Source organism: Notamacropus eugenii, chromosome 1 (genome assembly GCF_028372415.1).
Source record: "Notamacropus eugenii isolate mMacEug1 chromosome 1, mMacEug1.pri_v2, whole genome shotgun sequence".
NCBI classification, from domain to species: Eukaryota; Metazoa; Chordata; class Mammalia; order Diprotodontia; family Macropodidae; genus Notamacropus; species Notamacropus eugenii.
The window spans coordinates 302,806,884-302,832,763 of record NC_092872.1 but is presented as its reverse complement, the minus strand read 5'-3'; the positions used below and the strand labels follow the sequence as shown (position 1 = coordinate 302,832,763).

The following is a 25,880-nucleotide window of genomic DNA, read 5'->3' as shown; positions in this document are numbered from 1 at the left end:
TAACTTCAGTGACCCTTCATCATCATGCACTTATTTAACCATGAGGTAGCATTGAGAGTTGCTTGCCCAGTCTTTTTCAGCTCTCTAGGTCTTGAGACACTCAGCCTAATTACTTATGCAAGGCATTACTGTTCAGAAGTAGTAAGTGATAAGCTCTCTGTGGTTTTCAGAGAGTCTGTCCCTTATCTCCATCTCTTTCTGTGATGCAGCATCATCTCATCAATGAGTATGTGGATGTGTAGATGTACAGAATCAGAAATCAGCTCTTAAGTCCCAATCCCTTGGGACTTCTTCCTGTACTTCAATGATAAATTAATGAGTGAAGCATTTATTAAGCATTTTCTATATAGAAAACACTGAACAAAACATAAGGGAGAAAAATAAAGGTCAGACAGCCCCTGCTCTGCATGAATTCACATTTTAATGGGGGAGACAATACATGTAAGATGTTTTAGCTGCAAATCATATGAAAAAGTCTCATAATCTTTAGGTTGTGACAGAAAAAACAAATGTTAACGCCTCTTCTTTAATGTCATTTGCCCTGACAAGATCATTCCAGTTCTTGATATTGTATCTGACAGTGTCAAGAACTTTGGTGGAGTGGATTTTCTTTGCTAAGTCTTTAGTAGTTATGGTCTATAGCACGTTGCTCAACATAAGTGAGCCATTTTCATATAACTATGGCAGGCATAACTCTTGGATACCATGTTCAATTTAATCTTGGTATAAAGTGATGACTAATGTGAAAATGTGTTTAATAGGTATGTATTGTACAGCCCACATAAGATTGCATGCCATCTTAGGGAAGGATGGGGAAGAGAGAGAGAGAAAATTTAAAACTTATAGAAGTGAATATTGAACACTGAAAACAAATAAATTAATAAATTTGTGGAGGGAAAGAAAATATCAAAATAAAAAAATCTTAGTGTAAAATTGTTAAGCAAATGAATGGTACTGAATGACAATAAAAATTAACAATGAACATGACCCAAGTAGTTGTGAGTTGCATTCTTAAACCCCAAGGTTTCCTAGACAATGCAGAAATTGTTTTAAACCCACAATTTCTAAAAAATGCAGTTTGAGTTTGTTGAATTCCCCATGGCTGCACTCCCTGTGAGCAGTGTAACCAACAATATTTCCACAGGATTTTCTCTCTCCCTAATTTTTCATATCTAACCAGTTGCCAAGTCTTATTGATTCTACCTCTGCAACACATTTAGAATCCATCCCCTTCTGTCCTCTCCTGTCACAATTCTAATTCAGAACTTCATCATTTTTCACCTGGATGACTGCCTGAACTCCTGACTTATCTTCCTGCCTCACTTCTGTCCTCTCCAATCCTTCATTTACACAGCTGTCAAAATGATATTCCTAGGGCTCAGATTTAAAAATGTTTCTCTTGTCTCTGCCCTGTGAAACCCCTCACTTCCTTTTAGGCTTAACTCAAATACCATTTCCTTTGAGACATTTTTCCTGATTTTTTCTATTTGTTTTTTCCCCATATTTATTTTTATTCATTCTACATTTACTAATCTGGAAATAGTTTATATTCCACTAGGAGAATGTAAGTTCCTTCAGGACAAAGACTTTCCCTTTTTTTAGAGTGTGTGGTTTGATAACCTGCACATGGTATAATGCCTGGAGTACATAATAATTACTTAATAAAGCTTGATGATTAATGTACTTATTGATGACAAGGAGTAATGACTAATTCTGCAATCCTGGTGTCTCTCTTTCCTGCCTTCTGAATGGCATCCAATTGTGTACTGAAAAATGTTTAACAATCTTTTCTAAAAGAATATGTACAGAACACACATTTGAGTGTCATCTGCATTATTAATGTTTTCTCCATCTCTTTCTTAAGTCTGGACAATTAGCAAAACAATCAACCTGATTTGTAGCATTGTTGGTTTCTGAGGTTTAAATGATCACAAGGAAAATGTAGCAGTCTGTTCCCAGAAGCCAGTTTGAGCTAGATCCAAGATATCCCTATGATTTTTGAAGGGAGCAGCATACTACAGGACAATATGAACTATGCTTTGCAGGTTGGAGACTCTGGAGTTAATGGACAAGAGGTATTGATTGGGGAGACCATCTAGAACAAAAGATTCATCTGTAGGATAGAAGATGCATTATTGTCAAATGAGGTAATGTTTCAAGTGCTTTGCAAACCTTGAGACACCATGTAAAAATTAGGTATGATCATTAATTTTAAATAATATGCCTCACCATTAGAGGTGAGAGTGGAGTGAATGGAGGGTTGGGTTTGGAATCAGGGAGATCTGGTTTCAGATCTTACCAGTTCTTTGATCCTGTGCAAGTCAAGTAAACTTCTCCATGGCTTAGACAATTCTCTAGTATTTATTATGTCATAAATAGGATGTGTATGCCCTGATAAAGGAAATTTCCCATATTTGGAGTTCTCTCCACTGACAAAATCACAGATCCTTTGCCTATTGGAGGAGTTCTCATCACAGCAGTTTTATAAAGCTGGAAGAATTCAGTTATTCAGAATTCCCCTAGAGGACAACTTTTAAAAATCTGGTCACATGACAGCTCCAAGCTGAAGGTACATATCAAGCAGTTCTGTTTTGCCATTTCTAAAACAAACTTAGTCCCTTCCCAAAACATAGGAACATTTATCTATCTCTATTGCTAGGTAGTCAGTAGAATGAAATATCTGGTGTTTGCAGGTGTTATGGTGGATATCTAGTGCTAGACTTGGAGTGAAAAAGACCTGGTTTCAAGTCCTGCCTCAGATATCTAGTATCTGGTCAGCCCCAGGTCAGCCACTCAACCTCTGTCAGTCTCGTTTCTTTATCTGTAAAATGGGAAAAATAATAACATCACTTCACTGGGTTGTGGTGAGGATCAAATGAGATAACATATGTAAAGTGCTTTACAAACCTTAAAGTGCTATAGAAATGCTAGTTATTGTTATTATTTTGGTGATATTGGAGCAAAGGAAAGAAGTGAAATGTATGAGATATATACACTTCATTAAGGAAAATCAGTTTATTCTCTACTTATTTTCAGACTTAAGGTTTCTAATATTTTCATTCTGCAAATCACTAAGTACTAAGGAGAAGATTAATTTGCTCAGTCATATTCTATGTAATTGTTAACCAACTTAAAACGCTCAAATAAAACTGGCTGTGTCTTGTTGGCCAATTTGTTCGTGCCTTGCTTTATGTACACCAAAATGCAATATTGAAGGAGCACAGAGAAAATGTTTTTAGAAGTTAAAAAAACTCATGAAAATTTAATGTTCAAATTAAATTATTGATACAGTAATTTCTGCTTGGTGCTTTCCCAAGATACATTTGGATTTGATTCTTGCCAAATGTATCTTCTTACATGAAGAAATATAGCCTCTTCAACAAACTTTTGTTAGTTTTTCATTGACGTAGAAAATATTCTGATAACTTTGTCCGGTCACAATCCTTCCTTTAAGCAGGACAGGATCTATGTTCACAGTGACACAAAATTTACGTTCTTCCCTCAAAGGTTCCTTTCTATATTGAGTGACAACTCATAAGGGGTTTTTAGAATTTCAATGAGAACAGCAGTTCTCAAAAGTTTGGTGCCAGGGGTCCCTGGGTGACCCCAAGACACTTTCAGGTGGCATGTAAAGTTAAAAGGATTTTCAGAATAATACCAAAAGGCTATTTGCCCTTTAAAACCTTTCCCTTTTTTCTAATCACATCTTTGTGTGAGGTCCAATTTTCTTCAAATACTTTAATCAAAGCCATGTATCAAAACCGTTGAATACAGAAACAGATATGAGAGTCTGTATGTCTTCTGTTAAGCCAGACCTAAAAGATTTGCAAAAATGTGTAAAGCAATGCCACTTTTCTCACTAAGTATTTTTTGTTTTGGAATATATAGTTATTTTTCATAAAAATGTTATTTATATTAACATGTAATTGGTTCATTATTATTTTGAGTTAATAGATATTTTGTGATTTTATCACTTTTAATTTCTAATATTTAATCTAATATTTATGATATCTAATCTGATATTTAATTTCTAATATTATAGATAACAAAGCTCTTTGGAGTATGCAGTCATTTTTAATTTTGTGGAGTCTTTTTTTTATTAAATTATTTTATTTGTTTTCAGTGTTCTACAATCACTTTCAGATATCTTAGATTTTTTCCCTCCTTCCCCCCTCCCTCCTCATTCCCTCCCTGAGACAGTGTACAATCTTGTATGGGTTCTACACATACATTCCTATTAAATACATTTTCACCTTAGGTGGCATAGAAGAATTACAATGAATGGGAGATATCATAAAACAAAACAAAAGATAATACAAAAGAAAATGATCTGCTTCATTTTGTGATCCAATTCCATAGTTCTTTCTTTGGATGTGGAAGATGTTTTGCCTCAAGAGTTCATTGGGAATTTTTTAAGTCCTTGCATTACAATGAAGTATTAAGTCTAACAGAAAAATTCCTCTCACACTGTGGTTGTTGCTGTGTAAAAAGTTCTCCTGGTTCTGCTCCTTTCACTCAACATCAGTTCATATAAATCTTTCCAGGCCTCTCTGAAGTCTTCCTATTCATCATTTCTTATAGCTCAATAGTATTCCATTACATTCATATACCACAATTTGTTCAGCCATTTCCCAAATGATGGGCATACCCTTGATTTCCAGTTTTTGGCCACCACAAATAGAGCTGCTATAAATATTTTTGTACATGTGAGACCCTTTCCCATTTCTATGATCTCTTTGGGATACAATCCCTGTGAAGGAGTCTTGAGATCAAAAAAGTTTGAGAACTGCTGATCTACACGTTCATGTTATTCCAAAGTTATTTAGCTTGAGAAAATATCAATATTCCTAGCCTCAGTTGTCATTTTGGTAAACTACAAATTTAGAAAAAGACACATGAGGTATTAGATTACTTGTGTCAGTGAAATCTGACCATGAAATCAATGGATAGGTACTAATTTTGAAAGTTCATATCTATCTGTCTCAGACTAAAAGAAGCCTGGAACAGTACTATGTCTGGTCATAGGATCTGGTACAGATCCTATCCTAAAACAAAATAAACAAAACAAAACACTGGCAGGTTTATGGAATAAGGTTCTTTTCCTTCCTGTGCTTGACACAATAGCTCTAAGAGCTAAAATTTCATCATATTTCCATTTTGTACCCTTTAGTTTTATGAATAAGTTCTAAATTGTAAATTCAGCCTTCTTGTCTCTAGTCTTTTACAATACTGGTGTTTCTTCTTCTACATATAGCTAACATTTAAAGATTACGTAGTGTATCATATCTGTTATCTCATCTGAGTCATATTAACCCTTCAAGGGTAGGTGTTACTGTTATCTGCTGTTATAACCTTCATTTGACAGATGAGGCAACTGAGGCTTAGAGAGATTAAGTGATTTGACCAGGGTAGCATAACTGGTACATGAATTAGGATGGATTCAAACCTAGGTTTTCCTTACTCCAGATCCAAAATTCTTAACACACTCTGTCACATTCCCCTTCTATGCATGCTCATAAACAACTGGATTCTTAATATGTCCCTTAAAACATTTTGATTTTTCTGAACTTTCATTGATTACCTTCTTGATCTCCCACTCAAAGGCATTACCACTTTTATAGCTAAATTAGGTTTGTTTCTTTATGTAACAAGACGTGAGATTATAGAGCTAGTTAGCCTTTTTGAGACTAATAAGAATTTTTAAAAAAATGCTATCAATGATATATTAATTATAGTTTAATTGTATTGAGTCAAATATCTTATTTTTACATTTGAAAATTGTATGATCATTATTTGTTTTGGCTTGATGCTTTGAATTTATCTAACTTTTTCATTACTCACACGTTGCCCCAACCAGTTTACAGATTCATTTCATTTTTCCATCAAAATATTTTTTATACTTTTTCCATTCCTACTTTTCTACTCTAGGTCATTTATATTTGAGGTACTTCAGCAGTTTTCTAAAAAAAAGGTTTCCTTTCTTATTATGAACTTGATTTGGGCAAACATGAACATTTTCATATCCAAATATGAGCAGAAAGAGAGGAGTACATATGAAACCATGAATTTCTGTTACATACAGCTTTTTAAAAGTGTATGTTAAATTTTAACATGGTAGAACCAACACTGTCTTATATTTTGTTTACTCTTCTGAACTTTCTTTAACTCTCTTTTTTGTATTTATAAAAGTTTAATTGGTGTTTATTTCTTCTTCCTTCCTTCCTTCCTTCCTTCCTTCCTTCCTTCCTTCCTTCCTTCCTTCCTTCCTTCCTTCCTTCCTTCTTTCCTCTCTCCTTCCCTTCTTTACTCTTCTTCTTCTTCTGACATTACTATCATTATTAACCCCTCCCAGCATCTCTCCATGGATTGCTCCCTTCCCCCAATAATTCTCCCATTGTAACAAAAAAGTATGGTCAAGTGAAAACATCCACATGTGGTCAGTATCTTAAAAAAGTATGTCTCATTCTGCACCTTTGGTCCACCACCTCTTAGCCATGAGGTGAGAAAAATGATATTTCTTCAGTTTTCTAGAGTCGTTGTCAGCCATTGCATTGATGACAAACCTCAAGTCTTTCACAATTGTTTGCCTTTACAGTGTTGTAGACATTACATAAATTGTTCTCTGGGTTCTGCTTATTTCATTCTCTATCAGGTCATACAAGTTCTTGCAGGTTTCTCTGAATCTGTCCTTTTTGACCCTCATTGTTCTTATAATACAATAATGTTCCCTTAAATTAGTATACCATTATTTGTTCATCTGCTCCTCATTTCATGGGGATCTACTTTATTTCCGCTTCTTTGCTACAACAAAAAGGCTGTTATAAATACTTTTAGTACATATGGGTCCTTTCCCTCTTTCTTTGATCTCTTTAAGTAGCAGTAGTATTACTGGGTTTGTATGCTTAGTTTACTGACATTTTGGGTATTAATCCAAATTACTTTTCAGAATGATTGAACTGCTTCACTGATCCTCCAAAGAATGCATTAATGTTCCTGTCCTCCTACAGCTCCTGCAAGAATTATAATTTAATTTTTAATAATCTTTGCCAATTTTATGGCTATGATGTGGAATATCAAATTTGCTTTAATTTTCATTACTCTTAGAAATGATTTGTAGCATATTTTTATATGGTTGCTGATAACTTACTTTTCTTCCTTTGAGAAGTCTATTTATATTTATCTAATAAGGAATAGCTTTTGTACTGAATTCTCTACATATCTTGGGTACTTGACATTTATCAGAGAAATTTGCTATAAAGACTATTTTTTCCTAGTTAGTTATTTTCCTTTAATTCTGTGCATTCATGTTGTTTGGACAAAACCTTTTTCTTTTCCTCCACCATATTATCTTTTATTTTTTTGTCTCCACCTTTATGAAAAAAACTAGTAAAAGAGAATATTATCAGTATAATGATTTATTACTGAAATGATATGCTTCCATATCACTTTCCTTCCTCTTTTCATCTAGCTCAAACCACAATCACTAATTCTTACAAACTTTCTTAGTTTTTAATCACCCTTTGTTTTGCTTATGATTCTTTCCTCCCCAACTTTATCCTCTTCCTTCATCTCACTCCTTCCATCTCCTCATTCCCACCAGTTTTGCTGTTGAGTTTAATGTATTTCTATGCTAAACTCTTTGTGTATAGATGCCCAGTGCTTAGCACAATGCTTGACAATAATAAATAAATAATATTTAATGATGATAAATAAATTAATTAATGCTTATTGACTGCATATTCAACCCTCCTTTTAGTGATTTACATATGAACAAGGTCCATGAGATGCTTTCTTTTGCATTTAGGAATATGGTATTACAAGATTTTCTCTCCTTTTTTTCCTAGTTGCAATGTAGTATTGTGTGATCCTGAATATAATTCCTTCATACCTAAAATTTTTCTTTCTGACTTCTTGGAGTATTTTTTTATATAAATGATTTTTGTTTTTGTTCCTTACATCCATAGAGTTTTGCAACTTGGGTTTGTTTTCTGTTGTTGTTTTTTCCAGAGATGACTTGGTGATTTAATTTTTTTTTCTTTGCCCTGGGATTCTAATGTATTTGGGGAGTGTTCTTTTATGATTTCTTGAAATATGGTATCCAGATTACTTTTTGTTTGTTTGTAATTTTCAGAGAGTCTAATGATTCTTAAAGTATTTCTCCTTGACGGTGTTTTTTCAGAGAGTCTAATGATTCTTAAAGTATTTCTCCTTGACGGTGTTTTTTCAAGTCACTGTGTTTCAAAGTTGATACCATTCATACTCTTCTGTTTTTTTAATCTTTTGACTTCTTATATTTTTTGTCTCACAGTCAAATGCCATTTGTCATTCTATTTTTTGAGAGAAAATCCTCTAATTGTATAAGATTTTCTACCTTCTGCATTAAGCTATTTATTTTCCTATAATTTTTTTTCTTTATAAGCATCTAATTTCATTTTTTATCTCTTTTCTTTCTCTCAGTCACTCTTGGAGTCTTTGTGGACATGCCATTCTTTCTCTGTAACTCTTCTTGTTGTGGAGTTTTAAACTTTTGAGTTTGTCAGTCCCTATTTCCTCCTCATATGCAGTGCATTCTTCTGCTTGTTTTATGTCCTGACTCAGTTTCTGGACTGGGAGTTTGTCTTCAGTCTGAAGCTCTACCTCCTCCCATACTCTTAGATGGGTGGGTAGGGCTTGTCTCTTCCTATCCTCTCCATATTCTGGATGCCACTGTCCCTACAGTTCTGGATAGGGTGGATGGGGCCAACACTTTACCTTCTGCTACAGTCCATGTGTGTCCTCTCTTCTGTTGGGTGGTAGGAATATTGGATTCAACTCTTCAATATCTCCTTATTCTTACTTAATTTCCATCTATGAGTTGGTTTTGTCCACTAAAATACCCACAATAGTCTCCAATAGGATATAGCAGAGTATGCTGCTCTTGGGCCTTCTGGTAAACCTCCAGTACTATGCTTTATATTTTAATTAGCTTTGTCTCTTACTGTGGCTACAAATGTTCTAAGGAATACACTCATCCCCTGATCAGTGAGCTATAGGGGTTGTCAGGCGAGGGCCAAGATACTGCTAACTTTAGAGCCTAATTACTGTAGCTTGCACCAACTTATCCTTCCTATAATGTATCTCTGTTCCAGCACTTTCATGATTTTGGGGCCTGTGAAATTAGGCTGGGTTCAGGGTCTCTAGAATATATATATCCAATTGTAGTATTCACAGGTATCTGGCCCTATGAAACTGGTGAAAAAGAAAAAAAGAGTCAAACTGACTACTCCATGTTGAATAAAGAGCTATATTAACAAATTGACTTTTAGCAATGTTAGCTACAGAAATTATCAAGCAAAATATATGGAAACTGTTCTTTTTCTCTGATATGACCCCAAAATGCACAGAATATATTAGTGTTGTTGTAGATATTTTCCTTCTTGATGGTACATGGATATGGATGGTGTCTGGAAGAAATTAGAGGATAAAAAAGAAAACTATATTATAGAAAGAGCCTGGAATTAACCACTACTAATCTATTTTCCGCTCCAGTTGTCCTCTGACACATTTGGCCTTATGCCTAGCAACTTCCTCCATATCCGTCTGTTGAATTTGAGGAGGAAAAATTAGATAGTAATGAGGACAAAGACTCCCTGGCACTTTTGAACACCTCAGAAAGAGAAAGATGAGATCCTTCTCTTCCTCAGTAGAAAGTAAGCCTAAGGGTAAGACTTCCTTCAATAAGGGGCTACTGCTAATGGTATCATTTTGCTAGTACACCACTTTGTTCAACCTAGAGTCAGTCTTGTCTTCTTTTCTCATCAGGCTAGGTTCAGGTCCCATTGATAAGTTCCACCTCAAAGACTTGTGTACGTTTGGCCCCATAAGATTGGATTGGGTGGAGGCCTCCCTGGGATATCTTTGTTCAGAGAACTCATAGGCTTCCATCCCTGTAAAACTGGGCTGAATTCATGGTTACCTGTTGAGTCCCTTCTCAGAGGAACAGCGGACTGTGTGCCATTTTCCAGAATTTATATTACCTTTACCTAGCCTATTAGGAGCTCTTTTCCATGCAACTTTAGGTTTCTTATCATTGTTTTGTGTTAAGATTAAACAAATGAGTTGCATTCTAAACTGGTTTTGTCCCTATCTGTCATCTTTCTCTGCTTGGCAAGAGGATCAAATGTTGACTGTTTAAGGCAATTATTAGACTCTTGGCATGAGAAGCAAACTGACCCATTGATAAGATACAATAAAGTGAAAGAGTAAGATTCAATGGCCTCTATACTCCCTTCAAGCTCTAATTCTAGGGTTTTTAGTGGTGACTGATATATGTTGGTTAAACTTTTTCAGGAAATAGTGATTGTTTCTATGTCCATTTCTCATTTTTTTTTGTCAACAGCCCTCTTAAATAAGTCAGATTTATCACACACCACATATTCTTTTTATTATTATTATTTGCATTGGTTTTTATATTCTTCCCACTCACTTTTCAGCACTTTGCTGTCAGGCTTATATTCCCACCATCTGGCCAATTTTGTTTTTCTAAAGTCACCTCTAGACTCTGTTAGAGGAACTTTATCCTTCTTGACCCCTTCAGTGCTGGACTCTAATTCCTTCATGATACCCTTGCCCCCCTGGGATTTCATGAGACTATTCTGTCATGGTTTTTTTTCTTTTTTCTTTTTTTGGCTTATTTGACTCATGCTTCTCAGTCTCCTCTGCAGGATCATTGTCCATGCCCTATCCCTTATACTTAGGTATGCCTCAAGGTTCTGGTGCCCTCTCCTCTTCTTTTCTCTCCTCTCTTCTCCTTTTCTCTCTTTTCTTTTTTCCTTTCTAGTCCTCTCCCACTCTTGATGATCTTATCAAATTCCACAATTTCAACTATCATCTCTATACCTGTGACTTTCAAATCAAGCCCCTATCTCTCCTGAGCTACAGTTTTGCTTCCCCTCCAAATGCTTGTAGAACTAACATAACCTGGTTATCTCACAGGCATCTAAAATTCAGTTTGTACAGAATAGATTTTATTATCTTTCTCTCCAAACACACTCCTCCACCTAATCTCCCTGTTTCTTTCAAGGGAAACTGGGTTTCCAACCTTGGCAGTGTCATTGACTTATACATTTTGAATAGATGTTATTTCTTTTTTTAAAACTACAGATAATAAAACTGTAAGACAATCAGAGTTAGCTTTCATGTTGAAAATTTAAAATGAATATAAATGTTCTCAAGTTATTTCAATTTTTTAAACTTTCAATTTTGGAGGAAACCATTAATCTATTGTACTTAACAAAATAAAATAATATTGGGAAATATAATAGATGTTATAGTACCTTTAACTTTAAATTTACATGCCTTTATCCAAATACCATAGATATTTACTTGCTCTTATGCAAATACCACAGACACAGCAGAAACTCACAGCTTATTTTTATTCAGAGACTATGTCAACTGATTGTGCTACTGGCAAATGTACCCATGTCAAGATTTGACATCCTGTGTTACTGTGTGTACTATATTTAATAATCTTTGTGTTCCATTCACAGTCAGTTGGGATGAATTTGCTGTTAGTCTTATTTTCATTGACCTTGAACTCTGCTTTCATTAAAAAGGAGAATATATGTACATGTGAATTATACTTGAAAAGATGAAGTAATTTCAACCATTGCTTTGTGTTTCTTCCTTTCACTATCTCCCCACATCCTCCCACCAGGATGTTCCCTAAAACCTTACAGTTTGAGAAACTCTGCCCTAAAACCATTCCTCTTAATTTTCCTATTTTTGTCAGCTATTCTAATCTTTTATAACCTCAGACTCATGCTTAGTTCTTCACTATTATCCCTTAAAGTGCAAAGCTTTTCAAGCATACCTCCTCAACATATCTCACATCTGTCCTTTTCTTTATCCTTTTTTTTTTTATGAGGAAGCTGGTGATACAGTGGATACTGTACCAGGATGAGAGTCAGGAAGGCCTGAGTTCAAATCCATCCTCAGACACTTACTACCTTGTGTGACAATGGCCAATTCACTTGGCCTCAGTTTCTTCATCTATTAAAACAGGGATAAAAATAGCACCTACCTCCCAAAGTTATTGTGAAGACCAAATAACACAATAATTTTAACACAGCATAGTGCCTGACACATAATGGCTCTATAAATGTTATTTATCTGTTTATTTGTTATTCATTTATTACTATTTCCAACATTTTCCATAATTATTCTAGTCTATACTTTTTTTTCACCTCTTTTAGTAACATACTAATTGGTCTCCCTGAATCCAGTCTCTCTGCTTTATAATCCATCTTTCATAAAAATGTGCTAAATCATATCTAGCCATGTTACTCCTTTACCCAAGAAGCTTCAATGACTTCCCATTCCCCTTAGGATAAGGTAATCATTTTGATGGCATTTCATAGTCTGGATCCAGGCTGATTACACATTACCATCTCTCTTACATTCTACACTAAAGCTAAAATAGCCTTGTTCTTAACATTATAATGGGTGCTTTCTTGCCTTTTCATAGACTGTTTCCCATGCCCAGAATTCTCTCCCTCTCTCCTCTGCCTCTTGAAACCTCCAGCTCTATTCATGGCTTAGCTCAGATATTCTACCTTTCTTCCTTCTTTAAGAGGCAGAAAACTCTTTACTCTTTCAGTATCTATGCTAGCACCATCATGGTGGAAGGAGGTGAGCACTATCTCAGGTGGACATGTCATTGTGTATTTTTTTACATTATGTTCTGCAGGTTGTCATGGGCAAAGAATCAGAGAACCTTTCTAGATTCCACTAGTTGTTGGTGCCCACATACTCTCCCAAAAACCAAAATGGCAACAAAAAGCAAACCCAAAATCTATGTATATATATTCATATTATATTTGACCTGTGTTTGCTCATCTGTGAACATCTTCTTTTCCCTTAATAGAAGGTAAGATTCTTGAGGGCAGTGACCTTCTCACTGTTGTTTTTTCATCCTGAGTACCTAGCACTCATTAGGCACCTAAGAAGGGCATGTTGGTTCATTGACTTATTCTTTAATCTTCACCCTAAAAAGTTTCTGACTGCACCAAAAAGTAGATTAAATAATGACTCACATTAGTAATCAGTAGTTCTAGTTTCCTGTCTATTAATATGATCTGTTCTTTTTTGTGTAATTTTATTCAGTGCTCACCATGTCTAATGTCTCCTGACTCTCCTCTGAAAGAAAATATTCTTAATACATATCTATAAGGCTTTCATGTAGTTTACAAGATTTGGACCTCTTATTTCTTATTCGTGCTCCTTATTTTCTCATGTATTTTTACTGTCCTCTTTTGCATTAAAGCACAGAGTAGTAAAGTATGTGGTGATTTAATTTGGAGGATTCTTATCAAGTTCTTAGTAGAATTCCTCCTCCATGTCATCCTTTTCAATGGATATTCATACATAAGTTGCAATTATCTTCCTAGTCATTGTGAGAACTGCAGTATAAGATGATAAAGATGAAATAATGTTTCTTGTTGCCTTTGGATACACAATAAAACCAACTCTACTAACTTTTATTTGCTCCTCCCAGGGGAATTAGGGAGACATCTGTCCATTTAGCTATATTTTTGTTTTTGTTTTATTTTCTGGTTTCCTTTTGAGTAAGAACATCATGATTCATATAATTCACCTCAACTAGGGTGTCCTCTCACTGGTGACTGGACAAGGATCCCATATTTAGAAAAATAGTTTAGTTAATGCTTATAGATGGCCTCTAAACTAGAAAATTCTTATCACTCTCTGTCTATATTTTTCCTCTAGCATGGTGGAAGTGAATGTGGGTCCCACTAGCTAGAAGGTCATTTTGTAATTTTTGCATTCTGTTTTGTGAGTTGTCATGGCCAAAGAATCATCACTTAGTGGTCAGTCTATTGGTGAGTCTTTTTATTCTTAGGGTGATCTTTGGAAACTAGATATATTATGTTGCTTGATCCATACTAAAAGACTTGCAAGCATGAATGAACCTACTCAAGTTTGCAGTGTGTTGTGTAACCTTGGAAAATTCTTCCGATGGTACATCAGAGTAGATAAATGTGTAAATATTATATATAAAAATAAAATGTTAGCTAATATAATTCAGTTTCAAAATGAAAATATTTTCCTGCCCTCTGCTGCACACACACACACACACACACACACACACTCACAGGTGCATGCACGCACACACACGCACACCCACACACATGCAAATATGTACTTATTAATTTATCAGCTTCTGTGAAATCTAATCTACTGTAATTCTGGCAAAATATAACCTCTGACTTGAAAACAGATACACTCTTTCAGTCTTTTTGTACCCATGGAAACTTTGCTCATTATCTTCTCTTCCCCCACCCCTAAATCCTACAGATTTATAATCTTTCCTCTCACTGTCGAGGGCACCAGTGGGTATGAAAATATGAAGAAGAATGAAAAAGGTATCATGAATAAAAATAAACAGAATTTAATGACATTGCACATAAGAACGTAAAAGAGAGGTAAATAGAAATTCATACCTTATATTTTTCCTGGAATTTATTTTAAAATGGAGAGAATGTGTCAGTGAAAGAAAGTAATAAAGATCATTTTCTCCTAAAAAGAAAATGAGACATTTATTATTCTTTTTGTAACTGAGAGCTTGTATCATAATGGTTTCTTCTTAGCTTGAAAACAACAGTTATGCCACATTTACCATATGCAGTCTTCATGTTGGATACTCTAAGCGTGGTTCTTTGTACCTTTGTACAAAGGTACAAAAGGTTCCCTTCCCTTCTTTTGCCTTCCCTTCCCCTCTCTTGTTTTGCCTTTCCTTTTCTTCCTTTCCCTCTGTATCTCCCTATCTAGACCAAAATGGAAATTCAGCAACTTTACATGGGCCCAATCCAATATTTACTGACTCAGAAGATTCAGCCTGCTCTGTTTTTCAACCTGGGCTGGTTTGTCTCTTTTAGGTAGTCTGATGACCCTTCATCTCATGGGATGCTTAACAGTATGAATGAATACCCAGTCAGCACTATTGCAACTCAGAACTCTTGAACTCAAGAGATTCACCAGCCTCAGTACTGCTAGCAGCTGGGACTGTAGCTATGTCTATGTCATCACACCTGCCTTTCAGGTTCTGCATCTCTAAAATGAAGGGGTGGAATTGTTTGACTTGTAATGTTTTTTCTAACTCTAACAGTCTCTGATTCCGTTTGAGTATATTGTCCTTCTTTTGTTTTCAAAAACTTCCCACTTTCAACTGTGAGATCAGGGCAGAAAATTCAACCAATAATGTTAATAGATGGATTATAGCAAACCAATGTTATGTGATCTGTTTTTCATTTTTAAAGAAAATTAATTTATAAAGTAATCACCCTCTTTCTCGCCTAATTTTTTTAAGTTCCACACTAAAAATCCATCAGAACTCTTATTTTGCATTATCTTTCTAGTACTCAGAAACTTGTGATGAGTTTGTGTTTTTCTCAGTACTGAGCACCATTAGTTGACCTTGAGCTAAGAGTTATCAGAGTAACTTAGAGAATGATTTCTCTGTCAAAACAGGTTTTTCAACTAATGAATTATCCACTGAAGTGAAAACCCTAAAAAGGGAAAAAGCTATTCATGCTTTGGCACTTCAAAAGAAGGAAAAAATTGCTGATTCGCTTTTTCTTCAATATTCATTTTGTGTGTTTATCTCCTAAACTTATTACTCTAGCAAATCAGCTTTGAGGATGTTAAGGGAATGGAGTGGAGAATTATTCATATTTTTTATTTTTAACAGAGTTACCAACCTTTTACTCACAAGAAGTCTCAGGCTGACCCCCTCACTTACCTAAGTATACCAATTAAATAGATGGAAATTAATGGGAAATGGATGCACCTACCTTTCTTTGCAATAATATATTATGTGCAGCCTAGAGCAGGTAGGTGATGTAGTGGATAGAGCATTAGACTTGGAGTCAGGAAGATCTGCATTCAAATTTGGCTTCAGACACTTAGTAATTGTGTGACCCTGTGCAAGTCACATAACCTCTCTGTGCCTCAGTTTCCTCATCTATAAGATGAGGATAATAATAGCATCTATTTCCCAGGGTTGTTATGAGGATCAAGTGAGACATTTACATAGCACTTTGCAGACCTTAAAACATATAAATGTTAGCTATTTATTGTCCTAGGCAATTTAATTACTTAAGTGGAATTTTGTTTAATACAATGCAGAAGTTTCCAGAGGGTGTCCTGTATTTCATTTACAGCAGTCTCTCTAGACAGCTCCCTTGTTTCTTCCTACTCCTAGATGTTGTCCCCTCCCTGCATAGTACAAAAGCTGTGGTACTGTGAGCCAACTTATTTGTTGATAGAGATGAGAGACTGGCTCTCAGAGAGGATGAAAAGGAGTCTCCAGGGGGAAGCAGCACAGACTAACCTTTCTTTAATCTCCTGCCATCCATCAAGTAGGAAGCCTGAAATATTTTGTTCTTTGATTCTGACCTTCAACTCCAGTCTCAGACTCTAAGTCTGGACACGCCATCTTTTTCCTGTTTGGCATACCTGGAATTCAAAGTAATAACAACAAAAAAACCCCAAACCATGGTGTGATAGTGCTTATTTTCCTCAAGTATTTGTCTATTTCTTCAGTTTTTCTCTTTCTGACTTTCTTTTACTATCCATTCCAGAGTAAAAAATAAAAGGTAGCAGAGGCTATATTGAGTAATGAATAATGATGATGATGATGGTAGCTATCATTTGTGTAGCACTTACTATGTGCCAGGCACTGTGCCAAGTACTTTATAAATATTATCTCATTTGATCCCCACATCAACCTTGGGAGGCAGGTGCAATTATTATCCTTATTTTGCAGATGAAGAAACTGAGGCAAACCCAGGTTAAATAACTTATCCAAGGTCACATGACTAAGAAACATCTGAGATTTGATTTGACTTCAGGTCTTTCTGATACTAGACCTGGTGCTATCGGAGGCAACACATTACTTTACACCCTATACTTCACTTCAGGCCAAATTCTGAAATTTCGATTATTTCCCTCCTAAAATTTAGAAGAATAGTACATTTAAAATTTGGGATTTGTCCTAGAATAATACAAATATTTAGCCAATCAGTCATTCATTCAGAATGTACTTACTATATGCCAGGCACCGTGCTAAAAAACAGTGAGAGGAAAAGCATAAGGAGAAATACAAAGAAAAGCAAAAACAATGACAGGTTGTAACATCGTCATCTTGGTTGTTTAATGGGGTGAAGACTGACAAGATCCATCCACAAGAAATTCAGTCAGCAGAACCCAGTATGTTTATTCATTGTATTGCTGACTGAATGGCATCATTTCTCTTTGACACACGTGCCAATGACTGTTGTTCATTGTTTTGATCATCTCAGAACATGTATTGGGAGCAGGGGAGCAGGGAGGAGGAGTGCGGTAGAGAGAGTTCTGGAGTTGGGGGACTTTAGTTAAATTTGTCTCTGAGGCTTCCTACCTATGTGACCTTGGGCAAATCACCAGACATCCCTGAGGCTCTGTTTCTGCATCTCTAAAATGAAGGAATTGAATAGTCTCTAAAATCACTTCCCACTCCAAGCCTATGTATGTATTCACTTGCTCATAGAGCTGAAGAGGGTTCTCAGAATCTCTTCAGTGTCAGAAGGTCCCTTAGAGACCATCTGTTCAAACATATACTTGATCAAGAGAGCCCTTAATAATATTACCCCCAACAACCAGACCTCTCACATCTGTTTGAAGACAACCAGTCTTGTACTTAAATCCATTAGCTCCTAAAGCAACTGATTTCACTTTCATTATATCTCTAATTTTTAGGCAATTTTCCCTTGTGCTTATTGCAAATCTATATCTCGTCAACTTCCCTCATTGATGCCCCCTGGACAAGCAAAACAATTCTAATCCCCCTTCCCCACAATAACCTTGAAAATACTTGCAGATATTTCCCCTTCCCCTATGCCTCAGTCCTTCAATTCATTCTTATATAGCACATTGCCTTGTATTTGCACCATCCTGATCAAACTCTTCTGGATATATTCCAGGTTATAGAGGACTTTCCTGTAATCTGATACCCAGGAGGGAACATGCTATTCCAGATGTAGATTGATCAGGGAAGAGTATAACAGAACTGTTACCTTTCTTTTTCTTAACATTGTTCAATAAATGCAGTAGGGGAGAGAAGGAGCTTTTTGGCTGCTGGTGCACACTGTTGACTCATACTGAATTTGCAGATCATTTTTACAGGAACTGCTGTCTAGCCAGATCTCTCCCATCTTGTATTTATAAAGATGATTTTAAAATCCAAATGTAGAACTTTGCACTCATTCTTATTAAATGTCAACTTGCTCAATTTGGCTCATCATTTTGACCTGTCAGCATCTTTATTTTTTATTTTTTTGATCCAGACTCATCCAATATGTTCAGTTATCTTTCCAGGCTTTGTATCATCTGGAGATTGGATAAACTTGCCATCATCTATTCCTCCATCCAAGTTACCAGTGAAAACATTAAACAGCATAGAGCTGAGCGCAGATCCCTTATGTGACCTACAACTTTTCCTCTTATCCCCAAGCATCTTGTGAAATGCTTTCACTAGAACTTAAGTCCACCAGGTCTATAGTCTTTTCTTGGTATAATAGCCTGGTTATACATACCATCAGAGAAGGAAATGAGGTTAGTATATCATGACCTGTTCATGTTGAAGTTATGCAACACTTCAGTGATTCTTATTTCTGAGCATGCAAAAATGCACTTACTAATATCAAAATTTTCCCTGTCACTAGTCATTTACAAACTCTTTCTTATTCCCCTTTCATGAAAATTGGTATATTTGCCCTTCTCTTGTCCCATAAGATCATTTCAATATCATAACATTAACACTAACAGCTCAACAATAACACCAGCCAGTAGGGCCTCTTTAACATTTTCCACTCATGACCCCTTTAGCACTTCTTCAATTGTGGATGGCACTGCTAAATGTTACCTGCTTGTCTTCTGACTTATCTGGGATTTCCACTCCATGACACCCATATTGGGGCTGTTCTTCAGAGTCCAAAGATAATCGTCCTTGGAAGGAAAACAAGAAACAAAACAAGATTTAAGTAGTTCAGCTTTCTCATTGAGAACCTTGGATTCAAGATGATCTCATCTGTTTTAGCCTTCCCATTCAATACAAGAAGCAGGCCTGATTTTTGGCTTTAATCTTCTTGTTGTCCCCATCCTAATTTAAAGAGACAATGACAATTCTTTCAAAAATTATTGTCTTTTCTTTTGTTTTTATAGCACCAAAATTTCATTCATCATCTCCGCTCCCAGAGAACTGTCCCATATAACAATATTTTTAAAGAAAAAGAAAGAAAGAAAATTAGCAAAACTGGTCACTTTGACATGTTTGAAATTGAATTTGAAATTGAAATTGAAAAATACCAGTTTGAAAAAGTTTGAAAATATGTGCAATATTGCATGCCTGTAGACCTCTCATCTCTGTAATGATGTGTGTATGTGTATGCAATATTATTTTCTCATATCTCTTCTTTTGAGATATGCTTCCTATTTATACTTTTACAGTATTCCCTTATGATTACTTTATGAGGAATATTCTTTCCATTTATACTTTTGTCGTCTTTGTAGATATTATTTTCTTGATTTTACTTACTTTACTCTTCATTAGAGCATGTGCATATTTCCTTGCTCCTCTGTATTCATCATATTTGTCATTTTTTAACACAGTAATGTTTCATAATATTTATGTACCACAATTTACAACCATTCCTCAATTCATGGGCATCTACTTTGAATTCAGTTCTTTGTAGTGACAAAAAATTCCCCAAACCCTGAAACTCTTTTTAGAAAAATGTTCTTGCCTTTGTTTTAATAGTACCGTGCTGTTCTTTTATATCTCTTCTTAGGTACTGTTTTTTGGTTCCAGCTTCCATGATTTCAACATACACATACACACGCACATACTACACATATACACAAACATACACATACAAGCACACACACATATTTTCCCAAGTGAATCTTGTAATTATTTTGCCTTGTTCTGTAAAATAACCCTTTAGTTGTTTAATTGGCATATACTTAAAGATAGAACATTTATCGTTTAAAGTTTTATTGTATGGCTTTATTATATAAGGTATGTGCTCCTCTAGCTATTTAAGATTTCCTTCTGTCTTTGAGTCTACCCAGCTTTTGGTCTCTGACTTTTTGCTTTTCAGTCGTTTTCCTGTATTGCTAATAACTTCTCTCTCTCTTTCTCACTCTTGGGTCTTTGCTTTCCTCTGCTTCACAGACTCCTGAGGCTGGCTGTATTCCGCCTCCTCTGTGTTATGAGGTATTAGAGTTTAGCTGGCTCCCTGCCCAGAATAAAATCTGTGAGGAGAGGACTGAGCCTGACTGTGTTTCTAACCCTTTTGCCCTTGGGCACAGAAGCCCCTAGGACTTGCTCCTCCTCTGTTCAAGGCTGTGTTGTCATCTTTTCCCAGGTTCACTTCCTTTTCTTCAATTTCTCCAGGTTCACATCTTTCTCCAGGTTTACTTCCTTTTCTTTTGTATATAGCCAAGTCACTGATATGAGGCACTTGGCAGGGATCTTTTTAAACAGAACCTAAAGCAGAAGTCTGGGAAGTGTTGGCTATGCCCAGCATGTGGCATGGGGCAGAAGTAGTGAAAAGTAGGAGCGCTAAGCATTTTAGTTACCTGGTGTTATTTTATGTCCTTTTTTAAACTACATATGGTGATTTTCTTTTTTCTTTCTGATTCAAATTTATTTACTCTATATTGGCACATATATGCCTTCTTGTGAGTTGGCAGTATGCAGGAAACAAGTGTTCTGCCTTTCTTCCAATAATATCTATATCCTTTTTTATTTAAATTAATTAAAATAGATTCTCTCATTGGCCATGTCCACCAAAAAAAAATGTGTTTCAATCTGTATTCTGAGTCTGTCTATCAGCAAGTGAGTAGCATTTCATAATGAGTCCTCTGGAATTGTGCTTGGTCATTGCATTGATTAGAGCTCCTACTCTTCCAAAGTTTTGTTTTTAAAATATTGCCATTTTTGTGAAAATTGTTCTGATCTTTCTCATTTCACTCTGCATCAATTCATACAGATTACCTAGATTTCTCTGAAACCATGCCCTTCATCATTTCTTACAGCACAATAATATACCATCACATTTAAATACTAAAATTTGTTTTACCATTCCCCATTTGATGGGTACTCTCTCAGCTTCCAATTCTTTGCTACCTCAGAAAAAATTTTTTGGACATATGGTTCCTTTTCCTTTTTCTTTGATTTCTTCGGGGTAGATAAATTTAAGGACCAGAAAATAAAGGGAGTTGAGATCTTGTAAAACTGGCAGTTGTGGAAGTTCTTAAAAGTAGTACAGTCAATGGTTTCTCTTTTCACCATTTTTTACCTTAGAGTATAATGCTGGGAAAATTTCACTCAGAGCTTAAATTATGACCATTTTCTTTAGTAAGGGACTCCCCACCCCTACAAGTTGAGAGTAGGGTAGATAAGGAGAAAAAGACCTTAGCTATCAGCCTCATCACAGACTTCCATCCTTCTTTTGAATGTTTTATCTTCATGTAATATGTTGTTACAATAGTTAGCTCAGCTTTAGAGAGTTTACTTTAGGTAAGAATTTCTTAGTTAAGTCATAATCATTCTGAGGCTCAGGAAAAATGACCAACACACCGGAAGAAAAGCTGGATATTCTGCCAAACCTTAAATTCAAGTTTATCTCTAGTTAACCACTGCCATTTTTTGTGGTTGAGCAAAATTCAGTTGACCTGAAATAGTTGAGTGATGAAACAGGAGATATGGATATGAATATTGTCTATGGATAAATAGGAATTAGGAAGGGAGGCTGGGGAAAGAGTTGATCTTTTCTTGAAACTTCCTACAGCCTGGATCCTTCTCTTTGTAATGCCTGTAGGACCCGGGGATTCTTCTCAATATCGCCTTCTCTGCCTTAGCTCTGTTCTCCCTTTTCTTGAAGCTTGATTCAACCTCTTGAATCCATACAGAATGTTTTCTTTCCCAATCTTGAGATAGCAGCTCTCTTTTATACACCATGGTTAGTGCATAACCCAGTCTCTCATGCAATAGCTTTCATTGATCCACGATGTATGGCCTTGTTCACATAGTTCCGATTGATTCAGGCAAAAACTAGTGAAGACACCAGAATCAAAAGGAGTGATTAATATTCATATCTAAACCTGTAAGCTCCTGGTTCAGGGTTAAGAAAAAGGAAACTGACTCATAGCACAAAATATTTCCCTGATTTTCGTCCAGGGTTAGGTCCAGTTAGAATCTGTACAGTGTTGGTAATTTCTGATAATATTCCAGAACATACCATGTCCATTGCCTTTGAATTCTGAGAATTAGCAAAAGGGGGTGAAGACTGGTATGGTTGTCCTTCAGTGAATCTGAAAGATAACACATTTAATCTTTCTATCCCTACTTACTATCATTTTATATTTCTTCTACCCTTTATAGCTAAACTCTTCCAAAAGACCATCTATGATAGGTGCCCACATTTTCTCTCCCCTCACTCTCTTACAATCTGGCTTCTAATTATCATTCCTTGGAAATTATTTTCTCCAAAGTTACTAATAATCTATTAATTGACAAATCTAATAATCTTTTCTCAACCTCATTCTCTGTGACCTCTCTGCAGCCTTTGGCTCTGTTGCTCATTCTTTCTTCCTTGATATCGTCTTCTATGTAGGCTTTCAGCATACCACTGTTTCTTGGTTTTCCTTTTATCTATCTGACTGTTCCTCTTCTTTACTGGATCCTTTTCTAGATCTCTAATGCTTAAACCAAAGAGGTCCCTCGCGGTTCTGACCTGGACCCTCCTCTCTTCTTTCTCTATACCACTTCACTTGATGAACCATGATTTAATTATCATTTCTGTGCTAATGATTCTCACATTTACCTATCCTGCCCCAAATTCTCGGCTGACCTCCAAACTCCCATCTCCAAGTGCCTTTCAGAAAACAGAAGCTGGAGGTCTAATAGCCATCTTAAATTCAACATGTCCAACACTTAACTCATTATCTTTCTCTCTAAACCATACCCCACATGCATTCCCTGTTACTGTGGAGGGAGATACCATTCTCTCAGTCTCTCAGGCTCACAACCTAGGAGTCATCTTGGACACCTCACTATCCTTCCCTACCCATATCCAGTCTCTTGCCAAGTACTATCAATTTTACTTTTGCAACATCTCTGGTATGCATCCCCTTCTCTCCTCTCTAGTGCAGGTCCTTTTCACTTCACACTTGGAAAATTGTAATAGCCTGCTGGTGGGTCTGCCTACCTGAACTTTCTTCCAAATCTAATTCATCCTTTATTCCGCCACTACAGTAATTTTCCTAAAGTCTAGGACCTATGCCCTTCAATAATCTCCAGTGACTCACTATTGCCTCAATGATCAAACACAAAATGCTGTTCACAGCCCTTTGTAACCTAGCACTTTTCAGTCATCGTGCACCTTACCCTTTACTTTGTATTCTTCACTCCAATGACATTAGCCTTCTGATTGTTTAATCGACAAGATACTCCATCTCTAATCTCTGGGTATTTTCTGTAGCTGCCCTCCATGCCCAGAACATCCTTCCTCCTAAGCTCTGCTTACTGACTTCCCTGGCTTCTTTTAAATCCCAACTAAAATCTTTCTTTTGCTGCAAGCCTTTCTCAACCCCTCTTAATTCTAGTAACTCTCTCCCTCCCTTTGCATAAATTTGCCTGAGTTATTTCTAACCTTTTCCTAATGCCAAGCACAGGATACTGGTTCTCCAGAAACCCATCTGAAAGTTGGGGATTTGATCAAACCATTCATGTACTTGATGGTGTCCCCTATTCCATTAGCAGGGTGAAAATTTCTCTATTATTTGGGAAGAAATGTTTTCAGGAAGGCAGTTCTACGGAAATGCAACTTTTGTGTTACAGCAACATCTGAGGCAGAATTTTGGGACATTTTTGATTAACAGAAATTGAGCAAGGGCCAAGTATTTCATAGACTTTACTAATGCCAATAGAGAGCAATCAAAGCCTCTTTCAGGAAGATATAGAGTCAGTTATGCTAAGTAATAGATGGAAAAAGGGAACAGTACAAAGGTTAATTCCAGAAGAATATAGCCAAAGTAGGTTGTCCCCTACTAGGGGTTGTCCTCTAATTGTACCCTATCTTAAGGTCTCAAGTGAACATCAAATGAGATATTAATTGTAAAGTGTCTGCACACAGTAAGCAATATATAAATGACAGTTATTATTATGGCAAGGTAACTGATTATTGAGACTTTTTTCAAGGGGATTGTTAGTTAAGTATCAGTTGAATTGGATGACTGCTGAAGCTCCTTGTAACTTTTGAGTTTCTCTGATTTTATGCCAGATGATAGAAATAAATGTAAGCAGTAGATATAGAGCCATGCTAAGCACTCAGTCTTTTTTATTTCTTCTTCCTTTAGGAATTTGGGAGAGGAGCTGGTTCCTCTGAGACCACATCTTTCTTCTCCCACTAAATGACCTGAGGTTATGACCTTTCCCAGGTGTCTCTCTCTAACTGGCCCCTCACTCAGACAGGAATCTCAAATTCATTGGACAAACAGAGCTTTGCATAACATCGAATAATGATTTAGTTGTCACAGTATGAGTTAGAAATGAAGTTCCTGTGTGCCCCTATTCCAATGAATTCAATTTAATTCAAATCAACAAAAATTTAAATGTTTCCTATGATCAGAAGAAGAATATTTGTCTTATTCCTTGCAGATATGAGCAAAACCACAAATAACCTAATGTTTGGAACAATTTTTGAGATTCCCCAGAGGACTATCTGTGACATTACAGAACCGTTGCTATTCCTAGCACAACCAGAAACAAAAATGAATTAGTCAATTTGCTCAGCTATTGTTAACTGCTGTTGTTCTGATTTGTAGGTGTTGCAGATGACCCTTATGAAAGAGATTATACTTCTCCAGCAGCAGCAAAAGATGAAGGAGCCTTTTACACATCTTTGATTTCTGACGTCCATTGTTCATCCCAGCAGGATTCTATGTATTTCACTGGAATCCTACAGAAGGAAGACAATCGTACTGCCAGTTCAGAGATCACTGAGGAACTGAATGCACGAAGTCCTTCCTTGCAAGATGCATCAGGCTTGGAGTCTCGTGGTTTATTTAGTTCCGATTCTGGAATCGAGATGACTCCTGCAGAATGTGCAGACATGAATAAGACCTTAGCAGATCCTCTAGACCAGATGAAAGCAGAAGCTTATAAATACATTGACATAAGTAGGCCAGAGGAAATAAAATGCCAGGAACCACGGGAACCAGGCCAGGAAAGCAAGGACTCAGAATTTAAGAATGAATGTGCTGAAACATCAGGAAAGTCAGAATATACCTCTGAGCCTGAGACACAAGCTCCTATAGAGGTAAAGGGAGCCAAAGAACATGTATTGGAAGAGTCAACATTTGCACCATATATAAATGATTTGTCTGAGGATAAGCACTGTGTCTCCCTGGTTACAGCACCAGTCAAAATCACACTGACTGAGATTGAGTCAGTTGGGGAGACTTCTGCCCAAGAGAAGACCCCAGAGAAGCAGGATACCTGTTTGAAATCAAGTCATGAAATAGTGCCAACAGTCACTGTCTCAGAACCAGAAGATGACAGCCCGGGATCAATGACTCCACCATCTTCTGCAACAGGTAGAAAGGACAGGTGTTCCTACTTAAAACCAAACCAAATAAAACAATGGGTGGAAATTACATAGTAAACAAATTACAGATAAATTCATTTGCAATATTCATTTAAATCATGGGTTCTGAAACTTTGGTTGTATTATGGACCCCTTAGGCAGTCTGATGAACCTATGGACCTCTTCTCAGAA

General features: G+C 36.2%; 1 protein-coding gene across 6 annotated transcripts in view; it reads left to right on the top strand.

Moving 5' to 3' along the window:
- RTN1 (reticulon 1) overlaps positions 1-25,880 on the top strand; it is a 266,323-nt gene that overhangs the window by 87,583 nt on the left and 152,860 nt on the right. For all 6 annotated transcript variants that reach the window (XM_072629360.1, XM_072629359.1, XM_072629358.1 and 3 more), the window contains one exon: positions 24,928-25,698. In XM_072629360.1, the coding sequence (XP_072485461.1) occupies positions 24,928-25,698 (771 nt within the window). The remainder of the gene's footprint in view (positions 1-24,927; positions 25,699-25,880) is intronic.